This window comes from Rhinolophus sinicus, chromosome 2, assembly GCF_057876585.1.
Source record: "Rhinolophus sinicus isolate RSI-liver-muscle chromosome 2, RSI-T2T, whole genome shotgun sequence".
NCBI lineage: Eukaryota > Metazoa > Chordata > Mammalia > Chiroptera > Rhinolophidae > Rhinolophus > Rhinolophus sinicus.
Genome location: NC_142502.1, coordinates 102,719,275 through 102,739,009, shown reverse-complemented (window position 1 = coordinate 102,739,009; position 19,735 = coordinate 102,719,275). Strand labels below are relative to the sequence as shown.

At 51.3% G+C, this 19,735-nt stretch overlaps 1 protein-coding gene across 1 annotated transcript in view; it reads right to left on the bottom strand.

Moving 5' to 3' along the window:
- CPNE5 (copine 5) overlaps positions 1-19,735 on the bottom strand; it is a 90,170-nt gene that overhangs the window by 23,203 nt on the left and 47,232 nt on the right. The window contains exons 10-11 of the mRNA XM_088796334.1: positions 10,030-10,133; positions 5,500-5,604 (exon numbers count right to left, since the gene is read on the bottom strand). Of these exons, the coding sequence (XP_088652460.1) occupies positions 5,500-5,604; positions 10,030-10,133 (209 nt within the window). The remainder of the gene's footprint in view (positions 1-5,499; positions 5,605-10,029; positions 10,134-19,735) is intronic.

Here is a 19,735-nt window from a genome sequence, read left to right as displayed (position 1 = left end):
CCCCCTGGGGAGCCTTAGCAATCCTGATGCCAATGCCGCACCCAGAGATTCAGAACCATTGGGTCTGGGGTGCCCCTGGGCAGGGGAACTGTTGAAAGCTCCTCAGGGGATTTGAACTTGCAACTGAGGTTGAAATCATTGAGTGTGAGATTCTGTGCAATATCGAGGCTCCAGGAAGGCTGCAGCCTGGGGGTCTGATTAGCTCAGAGTCTGCAAACTCCAGCCTTGGCTGTGGCTGTGACTGGGAGAAGGAGGGGAAGGAAATGCTGCCCAGAGACAGGGGAAGGCAGTGGCAGAAGCCAGACACAACTGTGACTACTCTGCTGACAGTTTTGTCACTGTCCATCCCTGGCAGTTGCCCCAGGTCACCTCATGTGCCCCTTGTGGTCTGCAAGCCTTGGCTCCCAACCCCTTAGCATAGGCCCAACAAAGGCTCATGTCAGACCAACTGTGACTTCCGGGGACAGTACCCAAGAGAAGGGGCTCCTGGGTGTGGGACAATGAAATGGGCCTCTGTTGCCCACAAAATGAACATCAAATTGGCATAAAAAGGCTCAGGACATGGGGCCCCTAGTTTGGGATGCAGTGAGGTGGCCAGGGAAGACATGGGCTGTGGGACAGGCAGCCCTGGGTGGCAGCCCCAGCTCTCCAGCTACCAGCTGTGTGGCCTCATGCAAGCGGCTAGGGACACTCTGCTACGCCTCTGTAAACGGTACCATTGCACTCACTTGGGAGCTTCTGTGACAAGTCAAGTACATCGTTCCCACAGTCCGCACTGGACACATGTCGTTCTGTTCCATCTAAAACACTCAAGCCTTTTTTGCAAGCTCCTGTCTCCCAAACAATTCTCATTCACCACAAAAATGTCAGATCCACGAGACCAGACATTTTTATTTTGTTCACTGCTACCTCTTGAGCTTTGAGAACAGTGTCTAGCATATATTAGGTAATATAAAGAGTATTCTTAAGTATCTGCTGGCTGACTAAGATCTCCTATCAACCTTGTGAAGTGGGCCACACAGTAACCATACCCTCCTTCCCCCAAATTACAAAGGGAGGTCCAGAGTGTGTGCCTTTCCCCAAGTCACACAGCTGGTCAGTAGCAATGCCAAGCCTCGGGGTGGGAGCCAGTGTCTTGTAAGTCTCTGGACGCCTGGGCCAGAGTGACAGGGCTGGGCATATGTGAGCCTCAGCAGACCAGCAGGCATGAGGGACACTGGCAGATGCCAGGCTTCCCTCCCAGCATCCCCAGCAGCACCACTTACAGTCTCCTCTGAGCCAAGCTGCAGGACTGCCTCCTAAATGAGCCTCTCATTTAGGCAAGAGGAGGAAGTACATTTCGCTGCCGCTTACAAGTCCCGAAGGCTGACAGGCCCTGAGGGGTTCACCCTAAACTGACAGTCAGTTCTACACTCCCAGGGGCAGGCAGCGCCATTGGATGGTGGGGCTCTGTGCACCCCCAGGCTGCAATACAGTGGCTTCACCTCCTCTGCCTGAGCTCGTTCTGCAGGGGTGAGCTGCGATGATAAGGCACCCCTCGTGGAGGTCCCACATACTGGCCTGGCCCCTCCTGGTCTTCAGCGGGTGATGGGGTTCAAAGGAGAAGCAACTGGTTCTTCCAGGGGCAGACAGAAGTGTGATGTTTTAGAGATGTGAGAGCACCCAGTGCTCTCTCTGGGGGAGGATCCAGTAGCCTTAACACCTTCTTAAAATCCAGTCATTCAACATCAAGGTGTGAGTGAATGACTGACAGCAGCCCAATCACGGGGAATCTGGTTTAATGGGGACAAATCCTCAAGGGACAGAATGGTTAAGGAGAGAGTAGGAGGACTTCAGGGAAGGCAGGGGAAGTGCTTCTTGTTATCATCCCACTTCACCCCACTGGAGGGCTGGACCGGCTCTGATCCTGATGCCATTTCCTCTGACTCCAGCCCTGCTCAGCTAGATCGCTTGGGTTTGGCCTCGTGGGGACTGGAGACACGAATGAAGGGGCACCTGAAACCTGAGGACCAGCCCAGAGGGAACTGCTGGAAAGGATAAATGTACCTTCTCCTTGCGTGGCAAGTTACATAATCTCTGGTCCTCGGTTTCCCCATCTGTGAAATGGGCATGTCACCAGTACCCACCTTCTAGGGTTACTGTGAAATTTAAATTCACAAAATAAGATAATGTATTCAAACCAGTTAGGACACAATTTGGCCAATATCACTCAGTAACCTTAATAATATGAACTGATTTCCACCCCCATCATTCCAAGAAAACTGCCCCTTCTCAGCAGATCCCTCCTTCTCACCCTCCTGGCACTTTTTCACCAGAGTAGGTGATACTTCTGTTTGAACTCCCCTCTCAGCCCCTGATCAGGGCTGCCCTCTCTTGGTCCCCTCCTATCTCTCTGACCATCTCCTCTTCTTTCTCTGCCTCTGACCTGTGGCATCCCCCACAGGGCCTCGCACCCCTGACCTCTGCCAGACCCCCCCCCCCCCAGACTCCCCGACCTCTGTCCTCGTCTCTCCTCAGCAGAGCACGGCTGTGCCAGTCCCACAGCTACCTCCTCTGGCTCCATCACACTTCTCAGTCCTATCGGTGTATCATCATCTTCTCTTGTCCCACAAGCTCCAAACTCTAACGATCTCTCCGTCTCTTTCACTCCCATATCCAGGCAGATGTCAAGGCCTTTTGCTCCTTCCACCTCCAGTCTCAGAGCAGACCTGCCTCGCCCGTGCCCCTGAGCCAGCCTCTCACAGAGCCCCCCTCCAAACACACCCCACTCACAACCTGTCTCGGTCATTTGTCAACAGAGCATTGAAGTGAAAACACAGATTCTAGAGCCAGCCACCTGGGTCCAAATCCTGGTTCTAGCAGTGGCTGGCAGGAAGACACTGGGTGAGTTACTTCACCTCTCTGGGCCTCAGTTTCCTTACCTGTAAAGTGGGGATAGTGTCAGTACCTTTTTCAGAGGTGGTACTAATTGTGAAGAGGAATCATTTTGTTCGTATATATACATTACCACAGACGTGCTACAGGAGGCTCTGCTATTATTATTTGTCTCCCACTCTGGCCTGGGAACAATTTAAGAGGGAGGCTTGGGTCTGACAGCTCAGTATGCCCACAGCTCCCAACATGGTGCCGGGAGCCTGGCTGGCATGGAAGACACGGCTGCTGGATTCAACTGAATGTGTTCTGTGAGGCTTTAAGAGGTGCCTTCATCCTTTTCCTGCACAAGCCCACCGACCCCCCAGCTCCCGCCCTGAGAGGGCCTCCCAGACGCCTGCACTTCCTAGGGCTGTTGGGTATGTGGGTTCCCCTAGGGCTCCACACAGGACAGCCTGCTCATTTTTACCAAGCCAGTGTGACACGCCCGGCCCCCTCCATTAATCCTGCTGTCAATCATGTTACGGTCAGTCTGTTCCCAGCCGTAGAGAACGGCTGAGCTGCCCAGCCAGCCTGGAGGGAGACTAGTCAGGGGTTCAGCCTGGCAGGGGGGATGGGAGCCTGCCTGGGCTCTCCCTACCACCTGTACCCTCACCTCCTCCAATGGCTGAACAGTGAACCCAGGCCCCTGGCTGGCCTCCTCGCCATCCCTGACGAGGCTGGGTTCTGAGACCCTGGAAGCCCCTCCCTAGGGATGCAGCGTTGTGAGGGGTCAGCTGGACTCCTAACAGTCTGGGCAGTGGGGCTGGAGATCCCAATTCCTTCCACCCCATAAGACTTGAACTGCCGTGCTCTCCCATTCTCCAACCTTGAATTTCCCCTCCCTTCCCTTCCATCTCTCTCTATCCCAACCATTCTTTCTACGCCTCTGTCTCCAAGAACTGATCCTGCAGCCCTCCCTGAGTCCCCTTTACACTCTACTGTCCCAACCCCTCTGTCGTCCCACTCCCCCCACTCCAGAAGCCCCAGGACCGGGCCAGACACGTAACAGGTCCATTTGGCTACAATGCCCACTTTTGTCTCTGGTCTCATTTTACCCCATTACTTAACTATCTGAAATACATGTGTGCACATGTGGTCAGACTACAAACTGCCTGAAGCTGGAAATGAGGATACATTCCCTTGAATGCTGCACAGCTGGAAGTGCAATGCTGAGCACATAGTAGGTACTCAATGACCACCTGTGGAATAGATTGTGCCTTTTCTGTCCCAGCCAGAAAAAGGTGCCACCTCATGTCCTGGACGAGCAGCCTAACATGGAGGGAGCCAGGGCTGCCTGGAGACCAGTCATCTGCTCCTTTCCGCCCCCTCACCCCACCTCTCATACCCTGTCAGTTGCCACGGAGAGCAGGTCCCTGAGAGCCCATGCCAGTGCCACCAGCCAGGACGCCCCAGTGTTCCTGTCGCAGTGGCTGGCAGAGGCCCAGCTTCCTCAACGCTGCCCAGGCAGCCCTACCCGTGAACCCCTGCTAGCTCGTCCACCGGCTACAGCAATCACCAGGAAATAGGCTGGGTTCTTAGGACTAAACACAGACCAACACCACCGTACAGCTCCCGTCTTCCGTAACCCCCAGTCCCCTGGCACTTACCATACTTTGTAAGTGTATGTTTCTTTGTGTGATTAGTGGATTAATGTCTGCCTCCCCCACTAGATGTGAACTCCACGAGGTTGGGTGAAGGGTAAAGGCCATGTGTTTTGCTCCCTGCTGACTTGCCAGCATCCAGAGCAGTGAGCGGCAGGCACATGGTGGGGAGGCAGGAACATTTGTAGATGAAACACTGACTTTGGTACATAATTTGTGCACACCAAAGCCTTCTTGTGTAGGGTATGTCATGTGAGCTTCGAAGCAGCCCTATAAGGTAGGAAGACGTTTAAATATCCATTTTACAGACAGGGAAACTGAGGCTCAGGCAAGTCAAAGTTTGCCCAGATTGACAGTACTTTTTAGCCACAGAGCTGAACAGAAACCAGGTGTATTGACACTCAACAATCTACACTCATAAGGTGAGGACGATGACAGCTAACATATAATAAGAGGAGGCCGTCTCGCATCAAAAAGTTCCACAAACTCTCTGTATCCCACCCCTCACCCCCATCTATGGCAACTTGGCTGGCAGAGAGTATCTTGGGGTCCTGATTCCCCAGAGTCCATCTGCCAAGAGCTGGGGACCAGGCCCCCTCTGCATGCCTTACGTAGTGCTGTATCCAGCCCCCACCTCCCTCTCCAGTGGGAACAATGAAAAGCCAGGCTGCTGAACTCCAAGCCAAGACACCCCAACACCCATCCCCACTGGGGATGGAATTCCAGGCACCTCCCATCCCCCCAGCCTGGGGAGGTTCCCACCAATAGGGATGCCACACTGGGAGGAAAGAGGTGGTGGAGGCTTCGAGGAGATAAAGGCAGAGGGGAGGGGAAGGGAGGGCCGGGGAGGCTCACCGAGTCCCACCCTGTGCAGGGCCGTGGCACACAGCCCCAGGAGGCTGTGCTCACACTGAGGGCACTGCCCACACCAGTGCAAACCACGCCTCCTGCATCTGCGCTTGGGAGGGACATTCTGTCAGCTCACCGGTCATAGTCCCCATTGCACAGCGCTCGAACAGGAATGGAGAAAGTTTGCCAGACTGGGTTTAGGGTGTTCTTCATGACCTCAGTCTTGTGGCAAATGGTGAACCTGGTGAAGAAGAGAGGGAAGGTGTCAGGCCCCAACCCAAGGGAGGCAGAATCCAGGTCAACAGCGGGGCCAGTTGATTAATCTATGCAGTTGCCAGACAGTGGAAAGCATGGCTTCATGAGGTAATGAGCTGCCTGTCACTAGCAGCATCCATGCAGAAACCAGATGGTCATTTCCTGGTGATGCTGCAGAGAGGCTTCCTGCATGGGTGGGGGTGGGGGTGGGGGTGGGGTCAGGAGGCTCTGGTTCTGGGGCCTGTTCTCTGTGTGACCTTGAGCAAGCCTACCCAAGCCCAGGCCTCTTTCCTCCAAACCCAGGGGGTTGGTGGATGAGCCTTAGTGGTCCATGAACCCCTGAACCTGTCAGTGAAATCGAGTGTCTTGAGTTTCGTATGCTTGCTGTTCCCTTTACGGCAGCACTCTCCCCGGATTTCCATGTTCATGGGTCACCTTCTCACTTCCTGCCAGTCTTTACTAAAATGTCACCTCTTTGACATGAGTACCTGCCCTGAGCACCTTATCTAAAACTTACAACCCTCTGGCCCCCTGACACTGACATCCCTGGTCCCCTTCCATATTGTTTTTACATTTCACCTGTCACTGTTTGACATTTCACATAGTCTATTTTTCTCCTTATTTATTTTATGGTCTGTCACTAAAATGTAGGCTCCATAAGGGCAAGGGTTTTGTCTTCTTTGATCACTGGTATATCTCTAGTGGCCAAAACAGTGCCCGGCATTTAGCAAACATTCACTAAATACTTTTTTTTTTTAATTAATGAATAATTGTATTTCTCAGAGGAGACTTTCCATAGCTTTCCCTGGCATTTCAAGCCAGAGAATGAAAGCCCCCGGCTGGGATGAGCTCTAAGACCCTTTCAGCTTTTCCAGTCTGAATCCATCAGCTTGCTTTGCAAAGTAAAAGTGCGTAATTGGCTTATCCCAGCTGGGCCCCCAACCAGAGTCCCTGGCCATTCCCCACACCATGCCTGGCTGGCCCCATCCTGGAAGCCTGCCCCGACCATACAGAGGGTTAGCTGGGAGCCAGAGTAGAGCTGGGGCCAGAGGTCCGTCCCCCTGAGATTTCCTAGCATCCATCTCCGGGCTTGGAAAGGTCACCCAGGAAGGTGCCCGGGCTCCGCCTGTGCCCACACAGCCTGTGCCATTTCTTTTCTGGCAATTTTCAAGTCAAAATGTCATTTCTGTCACTGAGGCTCAGCATTTCTCTTCTCTGCTCCTTCTCGCCCACCCACTGGAGTGTAGAAATACATGTGGGAGACCTCCCCACACACCCAGAGCTGGTGATGACGACAGGAATAGGACAGAGAAAGGAGGGGCCACAGCTGCCCATGGCTGGGGCAGGCATGTGGGGCAGGAAGAGGAGGCAGAAGGGAGAATCAGGAGCCCTAACCACTCAGAGCCTCCCCCCACCCCCAAAACAGTCACACACATCTGCGTGGACCCTCCAACCTCTCCATCCCTTTGGAACCACTGCCTTCTCTGTCTCCTCTCCCTGCCAGCCAAACTTCCCGACCAGGTCTTCTAAGCGGTGAGCCTGATTTCTTCCCTACTTGTTTATTCCTGAGCCCCGTGTAGTCTGGTTTCTGCTTCAGACTCGTGCCTGAAACTGCTTTCTTTACGCTCCCCGATCCCCACCTCCACACACACACCAAATCCACAGGCCCTTCAACTTCCTGCTGCACTTGCCGTGGGGGACCAGGCCCTACTGTGGAAATGGTCCTTGCCGTCATCTCACCACTCCACTCAATCCATTTTGACACAAACTCAGAGCTGGCGTGGGAAAGCGTTAACCACTGGGGCCAGACAAATGTGGGCCCCGTCCCAGAGCCGCTATTCACCAGCTGGGCCACCCTGAGGAAATGACTTTCTCTCTTTGAGCTCCCCTCTCACTGTAAAATGGGGCCCGTTCTAATTACCCGTATTAACTCCTTAATCCTCACAGCAACCCTGTGAGCTGCTGCTGCCAGCGAGCGAGGTGTGAGGATTACCCCCAAGTGCACACCACGAAACCCCAGCTCACAGCTTTAGCGGCACGTCCAGAAGGAGCCTACTTCCATTTAAATTAACTAAAATGAAATGAAATGTAAAACACAGCACCTCTGTCACACTGGCCGCATTTCAAGGGCTCCACAGCCACATGTGCCTCTTGATGAGCATACTGGACAGCGAGATACAGAACATTCCTTCATCCCAGAAAGTTCCACTGCGAGAGACTTGCCTGAGTTACACAAGTTGGTAATCGGCAGCACGTGGCCGGCCCAGCAGGCAGCATGGTGGAGCCGGCTCCCCACCATCACACGCTTACTCCCAGGCCAGTGACTGGATTGAGTAAGACGAGGGAGGCACAGTGCCAGGAGCACCGTGGGCACCTGTGGATGCTTCCGTCCCTTTCCCTCCTGGCATGGCAGGTGTGATATTTCACTCCCCTGGTACCCTCACTGACCTTCCTCCCATCCTCTTCCTCCTAACTGGCGGTGTCCCCAAACCTTCCACTCTTCTCCTCACACCCTGGGTGACTGATCACTCTGCTCTCACCAGCTCAGCCTCTGACCTGTGCACCTGCCCCTTCGCAGGTGCCTGCTCACTGGCCCACCTCTCAGGGGACCTATGGATGGGTTTCTGCGCTGCCCTGGGTGTCCCCGCTGGAGAGATTCAGCCTGTGCTTCAGGTGAAACTCGCCCCCAGATAAACTCCCATCGCACACCACCATCAGCTCTTTTGACATCTTCAACAGTTAGGGTTCCCCACAGCTCCACTACCAGGGAGGAGGCTGTGACCATGTCCTGCTGAGTGAGGTCTCCACTATGGCCCTTTGCCCCCATCCTCCGCTCCCCCTTGCTCCCCTGCATTCTCCCAGCACAGCTTGCCCGGGGCTCAGCACCTCCCACCTGTTCACGTGTCAGTCACCAGTCTCTCCCTCTTCCCCGCCCCCTCCCCATCCATCCTACACATCTCTCTGCTAGAACAATCATGGGCAAACACTTTTTGCAACACACCCCTTTCCTGCTCCCAAACCCTAATCCCTCCCTCCTCCTGGCCAGCGGGCTCCCACTTGTAGACAAGCCCAGGTGACCTGGCATTGCTTCTCTGGAAGTGACCTGTTGTGGACATTGCCATGGACACCTAGAACTGCAGGCCTTTCCCTCCTTCCCTCCAGTCAAGTCAAAGTCAACAAGAATTATTTAAAGAAATTCTGCTGGGAGTCCTTTGGTGAGACAAAGAATCCTTTTGTTATGCAAATGAGCGTACCTAATTTCCCTTGTTTTTGTACATTCAGGTTTAAAAATCAGTTTTCCCTTGAACTGAAACGCACCTCCTCCCTGCCACTCCCCTGCCCCCCAACACACACACACACACACACACACACACACACACACACACACACACACAGACACCCAGAATTTCAGAATCAAGAGGAACCTGGCAGAGAACTTTCTGCGTCTGCTCAGGGCACACTTGCTTTACACTTGCCTTTTCTCTAGCCTGTTATGCTTCCCTGCTCCTCCCCTGTGGACCCATTTTCTTCCTCTCCTTCAGAACCTTCCACATTCCCCTTCTCTAGCAGCTGTTTTTCTAATTAACCTCCCTGGCCCCATCACTTCCTGATTCTGCAGAATCCCAGCCATAAGTGGTCACAGCCTCCCAGAGCTCTGGGGCTTAAAGAGACTGTGGAGACCACCTAATCCAATTGGTTCATTCTACTGATGAGAAAACAGGCCCAGAGAGGGGGCATGACTGCCTGGGGTCACACAGTGGGCTGGTGCAGAGAACACAGGTCCCCCATCCTCAGCTTGGAATCTGTCCCTCTGTAAACATCACTGACCTACATTTGCCAACATGTTGTGTTTCCGACACATGGTGGGTGGCTTCTAGATTAGAAGAGGAGAGGAGGAGATGGGGCTTCGAAGACATGCAGAGTTTTGAATGGAGCCTATGGTGAGGTATGGGGCTGGGTGGGGAAAGGGGTCCAGATTTGCCAGGCCCTATGTGCCGTAGTGGGGGGACACGCAGCAATGGGGTGTTCAGAGGGCTGTGGGTGGAGGAGGACTATGCTTGGAGATACAGGCTGATTTGTGTGGAAGAAAGAAAGGACGATCAGAGGGGCCCTCGTTCCCGCCCTAGCCCTGTTTTCGTCCACTCCCCCCACCTCCAACATACCTAGCACCCACCATTGCTGAGGCCCTCAGTGGCACTGCCGGCTTAGGTTGCCCCACCCTCCCCGGGCCCACCATAGGCCAGGGCAGCACCTCGGAGCCCTGACTTCCTTCCTGATCCCCTGTCCTCCCTAGAGCAGGAGCCCCAGGGCAGCGCAGGGGGAGGTGGTCTCAAGCCACCCTGCTGGCAAGCTGCCACACCCATCCATCCGGGACCCCAGAAAGGGGGTGAATTATTGCCAGGGAACTCACGTTCCATCCTCGTTGCTTCTGTAGAACACCAAGAAGGGGTCGGACTTCCCAAAGAAATCTTTCTTATCCAGCTTGTTGGCACAGAACTGCATCGTGGAGACATCCTGATGGAAGGGAGGGAGAATAGAGGGATGAGGTAGGAGATGGCTGGAGGGCATCCCAATCCTTGTGGAAACACAGCCCCAGGGCCTGACAAATAGAACGCCAGGCACCAAGCCGGTTAGAGAGGGCAGCACTTTACGTTTGCCCAGCATCTACTACGGGCCAGGCCCTGGGCTAACAGCAGGGTTTCATTTCATCAAATGACCCCACTGGCAGGTCTAGCTGAGCAGTCTGCATTGAAGCAGATGCATTCTGGAGCAGGCTGCTTCCATTTGAGTCCTGGCTCTGTTACTTTCTAGCTGTGTGACCTCGGAGCCTCAGTTTCCCTTCTGTAACATGGGGCTGATTACAGTACACACCTCAGAGGGCCGTTGTGCGGGCGAGATGAGAGCAAGTGTGTAAAGTGCTTAGCAGAGAGCAGGCACGTCGCACCCACGTGGTCAGTGGTAACGCACATGATTTCACTAATCTGAGTGGCTTAGAGAGGTGAAGGGACCAAGGCCACTCTGAGCTTGTCCTGCCAACCCGAAAGCCCTCGCTCTGCCCAATCGCCTCACTCCCTTACACATGTGCATGGTTCCTAGAGGACATGCAAGTTTAGGCATCACTTTCACCCCCCTCCCTCAACTCAAGAGAGGCCCACCCAACTCTCTAAGGTAGATATGGCTGGGACCATGACCCATTCTACAGCTGAGAAGCCTGAGGCTCAGAGCGGGGCGTGACTCCCCCAAGTTCACCAAACAAAGCCCTGGGTTTATGACTCCCCTGATGGGTTCATGGCCCCGCCTGACCCCACACGCAGCCCAAGAGCACAAAGAAGGTACTCAGGGCCAAGTGAGGACCACCGGACTCCTCCCCCCACATGGCACCCAGCTCCTAAGCTCACTGTGGCCGACTGGGCACTGGGCAGAGATGCCCATATGTCCTCCTCTCCACCTACCCCCATGTGGCCTCTTGAACCTGAAAGTTTTGCATCCTGACAAATCAGCTGCCAATGGCCAGAGCTCAGGGCTCTGTCCTGTAGTCCCCAGGGCCTGGTTTGCCCTCAAGGGCCAGGGCCTGTGGGGAAGTCAGTCAGCTTTCTCATGCTACCCCCTCCTCTCAGTGAAAAAGAGGGTCTCTTGAAATCAGTGTCCTACAACCCAGTGAGGACCAAAATGGTGGCAGAGAGAAAGATGCAGCCTCCAAGTTTGAAGGACATCGTCAAAGGTCGGGTAGGGGCGTGTGGTATATGGTCGCTGGAGCCAGGCTGCATCTCTTACTAGCTGTGTGACCTAGGGCAAGTCACTTATCCTCTCTGTGCTCAGTTTCCTCATCTGTAAAACGGTGGTACTGGCAGTGCCTACCTCATACGTTTGTTGTGAGGATGAAATGAGTTAATACGAATACGGTGCTGAGAACAGTGTACGGTGCACACTAAGTGCTATGCGCATGCAAACTACTATTATACGGACACTTCTCCCCTCCTCCCAGCACAGTGTGTGTGGCCTTTGTCCCTGCCCCACCCCCACTTCCACCATCTCTCACGCCTCCCTTCATGGACATCTGACAATGGCAAATACAGGGCACCCGTCCATTCACTCACCCATTCATTCAACAAACATTTATTAGAGACCACCTGTGTGGGCCAGGCCCTAAGCTCAGTGCATTCTTATCAGAGTTAGCCCTCAAAATAATCCTCTATCACTTTTTACTAATGAGGAAGCTGGGGTTCAGAGAAGCTAAGTAACCTGCCCGAGATCACCAGCTGGTAACTGGCAGAGCAAAATTCAACACGTGTGAACTGTTTTCAAAGTCATGCCTCCACCAGCACACCTTCTGCCTCCCGGAGAGAGAAGAGCATGTTACAGTTCAGGGGGCCCACTTCCCTGATTTCCTCAGACTCTGGGTGTGTATGGGCAGCGAGAGGCTGGACTCTGCGTAGCCTGGGATGGAAGTGCCTCCTGAAGGGGGCTCTGGGGAGGGGCGGTGCCCAGGTAACCACGGCTTTTATCATGTTGCCTGCATGAGAGGGAGAAGGAGGCTGGGCAGGCAGCTTCCAAGGCCTAGAAACCTGAGGAATCTTAGGGCCTCTGGAGAAATCTAGGACTTTTGACCTGGGATAAGAGAATGGCTGACTCGCTCAGTACTTACTAGATGCAGGACATCTAGGGTAAAGCCTTCTCTTTATGTACATTATTTCACTGAATCTGCAGAAAACCATATGAAATAACTCCGTTACTCTCCCCCGTTTACAGATGAGGAAACTGAGGCTTTCAGAGGTTGTCAATGCCCATGGTCACACAGTGGGTAACCCACAGTGGACTTCAGGACTTCCCCCTTCACCCTCCCAGAGAGATCTCTAGCCTTCTAAGTCCTGTCTCTCCCCAGGAAGACGTTCTAATCCCATCCCATGCTGGGTGGAGGGAACAGCTTAAATGCCTCCCTGGGAAGCTCCACCCCATGGCTTAGAACAGAGAAGAGGCCCGGGACCTGGTGGGCTTCTCCCAGCACTGGGACAATAAATAGTGGGGCCCAGTGGAAAGAGAAAATGTGGGGTCGTTTGTTCAAAAAGTATTGAGAAATTTCAAGACAGTGACAGCAGAGCGTGACACCAAGAGCAGGCCCTGTGTGACTGTTGCATAGGTCCCAAGCCTCTGAAGCTGGCCCTCTCTTCCCCCCACGGAGGCACCAGCAGTGACATCAGAAGCGACTAAGAGAGTGTCAGACTCCACCGAGGAGAACAGTGGAGGCAGCCCGAGCAGGGAAGCCAGGGCTCTGTTCTGCCGAGTCCTAGCAATCCCTCAAGCTCTCTGAGCTGCAGTTTCCTCGTCTGTAGTGTCGTGCTAGACAGGATGTCCGCCACTGTCCCTGTACGCCGGGAAGTTTAGGCTTCAGTGGCAACGTCATGGGGGGGCATACTGGGACAGGGGAAGCAGCTGGGGAGGCTTGCACTCGGGACAGTCTGTGACTCCAGGGCTCCTCCAGCCTCCCCAGGACATGGCTCAGTTGTGTCTCCAGATGTGACCCCACACATCTGGAGGTCACCTGTGTGACACCGGTACCTAAATGAATATAGGTGAGCCACACACAACAACCTGCACTATCAAATAAAAACATATATTTGAAACAACCAAAACAGATGCCACGAAATGCGGGGGCAAACGCTCTTATTTTTTTGCATCGTAGGAGAATCCCTCAGGGCCCTGCAAGATCAGGAAGGGGGTCGAAATATTAGGGAACGAAATGAATGTAGAACTTAATAGACAATGCTTCCAGGGCCGTTCAGTGCCCCACTGGGAGGGCCACTGTCCCAGCACAGCACCTGACAGAGGGAATAATACAGAAGAGCCAAGGCCCCCTGCTTGGAATTCCAGCTCTGCCACCTACCAGCTGAGCGGCCTGAGGCAAGCCACTTAGCCGAAGTCTTGACAGTCTCTAATAAACAGAGTAATAACGCCCTGTGCGCCTGCTGGGAAGACTACAAGAGATGGCATATGTTAAGTACCAGTCCACAGTGCCCAGGGCAGAGCAGCTGTAAGAATAGGAGCCAACACTTACACAGTTCCATTCTCCACTGGACTGGACCATATGAAACTGCCAGCGTTCACCTACAAAAATGCTAATGCAATTCGGTTCTACCTATTATGTGCCAGGCACTATTCTTACATCTATTAGTTCACTGAAGCCTCTCAATAACCCCATGAGGTAGGTAGAATTATTCCTATTTCAAAGATGAGGAAACTGAGGCACAGAGTGATTAACCCCCTTGCCAGAAGCACACATCTAGGCAGAAGAGAAGCTGGGATTGGAACGAGACAGTCTGGCTCCAGAGATTAATAACTGAGATTCCAAATGATGACCTCGTATCACCAGGTAAGTTTAATTATGTTCTGTAGTCTCCATTTGAGAAGTCAGAGAAGTGTGAAATCCATTTTAGAAAGACCTCCTCCATGCAAACTAGTTTAAAAAAAAAGACTGGCTCTGAAATTCAGCTTACTGGAAAAATCCACCGTGAGCCAAACCTCATTTCCCGCTGACGGCAAGTACATGAGGTACTGCTGGGGGCTTATTTTGTTGTCCAACCTGATATGCCCTCCCTACCACAATCTAGAACCTGGAACATTCGCCAAAAGCCCATTATGATAATCTGTATTGTTGTGTGACTGTCGAATCCATGGGGATAAAACAGAGCAAGCTTTCCCACCCCCCATGGGTGCACATACCATGGGGAGTCCCTGAGACCAGGGACCCGTAGTTAGTTGTCTGGGGACTGAGCTTCTGAAGGAGGTTCTGAGTAATGTCAGCAGTCGTATGAACAAGGCTTCAACTGTTCCCCTTAAATGAGGGTCAGGGAATGGATCAACCCTTGATATATGTGTGACCCCATATAGCAGGAAACCAGCAATAAGACGGTCTGTCCCAGCAGAATTAGGGAGCAGCGAATTCTGGCTGAGGATCAGAGATGCCGCTGTTTGGCAGCCTTGCCCTGCGGGAGGGGCTCTGTGAGCACGGGGAAATGCTATTCCCAAACCAGAAGCATCTCTGGAATCAACTGCTGCGAAGATAAAGCAGCTTCTGCAATATATAATTTCCTGCAATTTCTGCCTTTTCACCCTATCTTTTTAAAAAAACATATTAAGTTCTTCTAAAACAGCAGGATTGCCTCAATTTGCATCTTTCTGAATGTTAATCAGGTTGCTTGGGAGACCCACAGCAAACAGCCTTTCTCTCCAGGGTGGCCTGGCCCACTCTATCGTGTTAACCCTTCCTGACCCAAAAGAAGGCTGTGGAGGGCAGAGGTCAGGCCCAGAGGTCAGTAGCTGGACTGAAGCCTAGGAGAGGGGAGCGACGCCCAGGAGGGGAGATTGCAAGGCTATTCTGGCCTGGATCTTGCTGGCAGTCCCCAGGGCAAATACATGAACAACGCAAGTGCAAAATTTAAGAGGTACCAAAAATCTCAGTCATCAAAGTAAAGATTTTGGGTGGTAGAACAAGGTAAATGGGGTCAAATATATAGTGATGGAAGGAGAACTCTCTCTGGGTGGTGAACACACAATGTGTTATATAGATGATGTATTACAAATTGTACACTTGAAAACTATGTAATTTTACTAACCATTGTCACCCCAATAACTTTTAGTTAAAAATAATAAAGATTTTAATGTGCTATTTTTTTAAATCAATGCAAAAATCCATGATAAATAAAATATCAAAAGTTTAAATAAAATCCTTTTACAAATGAAGAAACTGAAGCACAGAAAGTTCAAGTAAATTGCCTAGGGTCACACAGCTGGTAAGCAATGGCATTTGGTCTGGATTCAGAGCCCAAGTTCTTAACCACTGCGCCCTAATGCTCACATGCTGTACCCTAAAAAGCACTTTTAAATAGATGGTGGAACCATGGTGACATTTATTGTCTTCTCTTTAAAGTTTGCTGGGGTTCTCAAATTTCCTGGAATTAGTACATTGTCTTTTTTTAGTCAGGAAAAAAAAAAGATACTGATTAAAAGGAAAAAGAATCATTAGCCACAACCTGAAATTCAGCACTCCAGCAGGAGGAAACACCGTCCATAGTTAGGGGGTGATTCTGTGAGTAGTGACCCCTGGGAGGGCTTCTGCATTCCCAGGGGGGCCCAGAGCCCTAGCTTGCCAGGATAAGACTGCAGAAGCTGGAGACTGGGGGTACAGGCGTTCAGGGATGTCAGCAAAGACCCCAGAGACTAGAGTTTATTCAAACACAGATGATGGGTGAAGTTGGTCTCAGAGAATGCGCCTGTTTTTAGGCACTGACTACAAACCACCTTGAGATCGAAATGGTTTTTCTCTGTTGTCTTAATGACCAACTTCTCAAACAATTCAATCAGTTGTGCATTTGTTGATTTGGTCATTCATGGGCTGAAAACCCTAGATTGACTATTTTCCCTCTCACTCCTTTGGCCTGTATGTCTGGGATACGAACCAAAATCCATCAACTCAAGTTCAAAAGAAAAATGGAAGGATTCGGCTATGAGGATGTTCACTGTAGTATTAATTATATTGTTTCCTATAAGAGAATAGAGTAAATAAATTATAGCCCATCCATACAGTACAGAAATAATATGCAGCTATTGAATGTTTTCCAAGAATATCTAATGACATGGGAAAATAAATCTGGATACAGTAGTCTACTGATAAATAAAATACAACTAGATGCCATATTCTACTACTTCTAAGAAAAAGCTACATACATGTACATCCAGAAAAAAGCCTTGGAGGCAATGCATCAAAATGTCAACAGTGATTATCTCTGGGTGATTTTCCTCTTCTTTGTATTTTCCAGCTTGTCCATTATGAACATGTTATTTTTTTAGCATCAGGGAAAATGTGTTTGTTTTCTTTTCTTTCTTTTTTAACCAGAGAAATGATTTTTAAGACTAAAAAAGATCACAAAGTAACTTTTAAAAGGGTGATGTTTGAATGCTGGGTCATTCATCACGTAGCACACATATCCGTGCTAGTCACAACACAACACATATCTTTCTGAAATACCAACCTGCAGACTTCTGAGTCTCAGAAAACCATCACCACATCTCCCACCTCTTTCTTCTTATCTTCCTGCCTTCCTCCCAGGAGTCTGCCCTAGTTTCCCCCATGGAGATACTGGACTTTCCCTGAAATTTGTCTTTTGAACAATAAGAGTTTGGATTTGATTGGGATTCAAGGCTGCTAAGCTCCCCCGCTACAAGTCCTGCACAGTCTGGCCCCCACTCCCACCTATACCCTCACCTCTCTGCCATCAGTCATCACGCTCCCCCTGCCCCAGGGTCTTTGCACAAGCTGTTAGTTTTGCCTGGACCTATCTTCTTCCTCCAGATAGTTGCACGAGCTCATTCCCTCACCTGTATGTATTTCGGCATTATATAGCACTATCCATGAATTTTCCTTCGGGATAATAAAGTATACTATAAAATACTTGTTATAACAAGGCAACGGGGCTGACAGGGTTGAGAACCACTGCTGTACTACAATTGCTGGTTGGAATTTCTGTCTCTTACACTAAATTGGAAACTGTGGGAGGGCGAGGACTGAGCCAAAGCATATATGCTGAAATGAAATGAATGAATACATGAGCAGGCTGGTAATACCCAAGGGGTGGGGACCCCCAGGGCAGCAGCAGCAGCAGCAGCAGCAGCAGCAGCAGCAGCAGCAGCAGCAGCAAGAAGAAGAAGCTTCGATTCCCATGGCTTGGGGGAGGTGAGCCACACTCTTGCCAGTATGTGCAGGCAGCTGCCGGGGAGGCAGTGAGCATGTGGTTGGCAGCCAGGAACTCCTGACTCCAGCGTGAGGCAGGTCTGAGTGGCTGGCAGGCTTGGGGTGGGGGAGGGGCTGAGGGTCTGGGAAGGAGAGGGCAAGGAGCTGCTCCCTGCATCCACAGCACCCCTGCCTGCCTCCAGAAGCCCTCCACTCCCCGTGCCTGCTAAAGCCCACAAAGCCCACAGCTGTTCATGGACCATAAACAGGCTTCGCTAGGGTGAGAGAAAGACCCCCTGTGGACTCAGAGGCCAGAGCCTGGGCTACAATCCTGCGGTCTTAGGCAGACCACATCATCCTCTCTGCATCTGTAAAACAGGGTCACTCACACCTACACAGCCCCCAGCCCTGGGTGAGAATCAAACAGACTGTAAACACGAGAGTCTTGGTCAACTGGGAGAACCATGCAAGAGCCGGTCGCTATACACGGAATAATAACAGTTTTACTGCTGAGCATAATTCAGTGGTGACTCAGAAGCCCTCCAGGAGCTTCAAGGTCATCCTTGTCAAATCAAGTACCACTGACTAGTACTGCGGATTAAATTCTGATTGTTGGAACTTCCTTGGTATTTAAATTCTAGATGAGCAAGGCTTTTCTATAACCTATCAAAGCACACTGGTAAGCAAGCATGCTGGTGACCCGCTGGAATCCACTCTGATCCTTTGTCGGCCCCCGCCCGCCCACGCCATCCCCACGGATGAAGGGAGGGTTTGTCTACTTCAGCAGAATGTATTCACTTGAGCAGGAAGCCCTGCTCTGGTGGAAACTGTCTCTCCGACTCCACCCTCTTCCTTTGATCCTCCCACTGAATGCCGAGCTGCACCGACACAGGCAAAGCCTCTCAGATGTAATTATTTTAATTCAGCCAGATGCCGGGGATTAGTCTCTTTTCCTTGCAAGTATTCTAGGGAAAGACAGAACTCAGCCAAAGATGCCCCAAAGAAAAGGAGCTGACAGTCTCAGGGATGGGAGGAACCCCCACTTCCCAGGCCCTAGTGCTGGAACAGCTTAAATCCAGGAAACTGCTGCCATCCCTGGGTGAAGGAGGGGCAGGGAGGAGTGGGGCAGGAGGAGGAAGAGGGGGGCCCAATAGGTGTTAAATGCAGCCTGCCTACCAATCCCAGCACCCAGCATTTTCTAGAGCTTTAGAATTTCCATTTTTCACTTATATGACCTTATTTAATTATAAACTAGGGAGGAAGTCACCAGCTGAGCTAGAAGCTTGGGGACAAACTGAATTTAAGCTTCAAGGAATTCAGATTCAGTCTTTCCCAGTCATCCACGAGGAGCCAGGCGCCAGTTAGGCACAGTAGATCACCTTTCATCCTCACAGAAGCCTTCTCAACCCGAACAGACAGGTGGAGAAACTGAGGCTCGGAAGTTTAAACAGAAGCTGTCGTCTACGCGTCAGCTGGGTTCCCTAGCGTCCAGATCGTCAGCATACACAGGTGTGGTTTTCATCATCAACCTGCTACTGACCATGTGATGTGTGTTTCCTGTTCATTCAGTCACAGATTCATGATAGGTCCTTGAGAGCACCTACTGTGCACCCAGCTCTCTGCTGGGAGTACACATGGGGGAAGGCTTAGTCCTGCTGCCAAGTTCCTCCAGACGCACTGAGGTAAACAGACCAGTAGAGAGACCAGAATGCGCAGTTCCGAATGAGTTAATTTGGTTATCACTATACTGCCCTGTCCTATCCATTCTGTGTCTTATTCCCTAACTGGAAGCCTCTGAAAGCAGTTTGGAACACCGTAGCCTAGTGGTTAAAGACCCTGGCTCGAACCAGACTCTTAGGTTCAAGCTCTTCTACTCAATGGCTGTGTGACCTTGGGCAGGTCACTTAACCGCTCTGTAAAATGAGGACCATAATACATCAGATATTATAATACGTCCTACTACATGTTACACTATATATCAGATGTATAAGTTGATACATGTAACCATTTAGCACAGTGCGTGGCTCAGAATAATTGCTCAATTAATGTTGGCTAACAATTTATACCTCCATACCAGCAATTCTCAAAATATGGACCTGGAACCCTGGCAGGGTGGGGGTGGGGCATCCATGAGGCCAAAATTATTTTCATAATAATGCTAATAAGATGTGGAGTTTTCTAGAAGTTACCTGACAGTAATATCACAACAGATTGACTGCAGAAGCAGGTATGAGAATCCGGTTAGTTCTCTTCTGCTAAGTCAGACGTTAGAGATTTACAAAAATGTAATAAAACAAGGCCACTCTTCTCACTCAATGACTTTTGCTTTGAAAAATATAGTTATCTTTCAAAAGAGATATTATTTATGTTAACCTGTAATGGGTTAAACTAT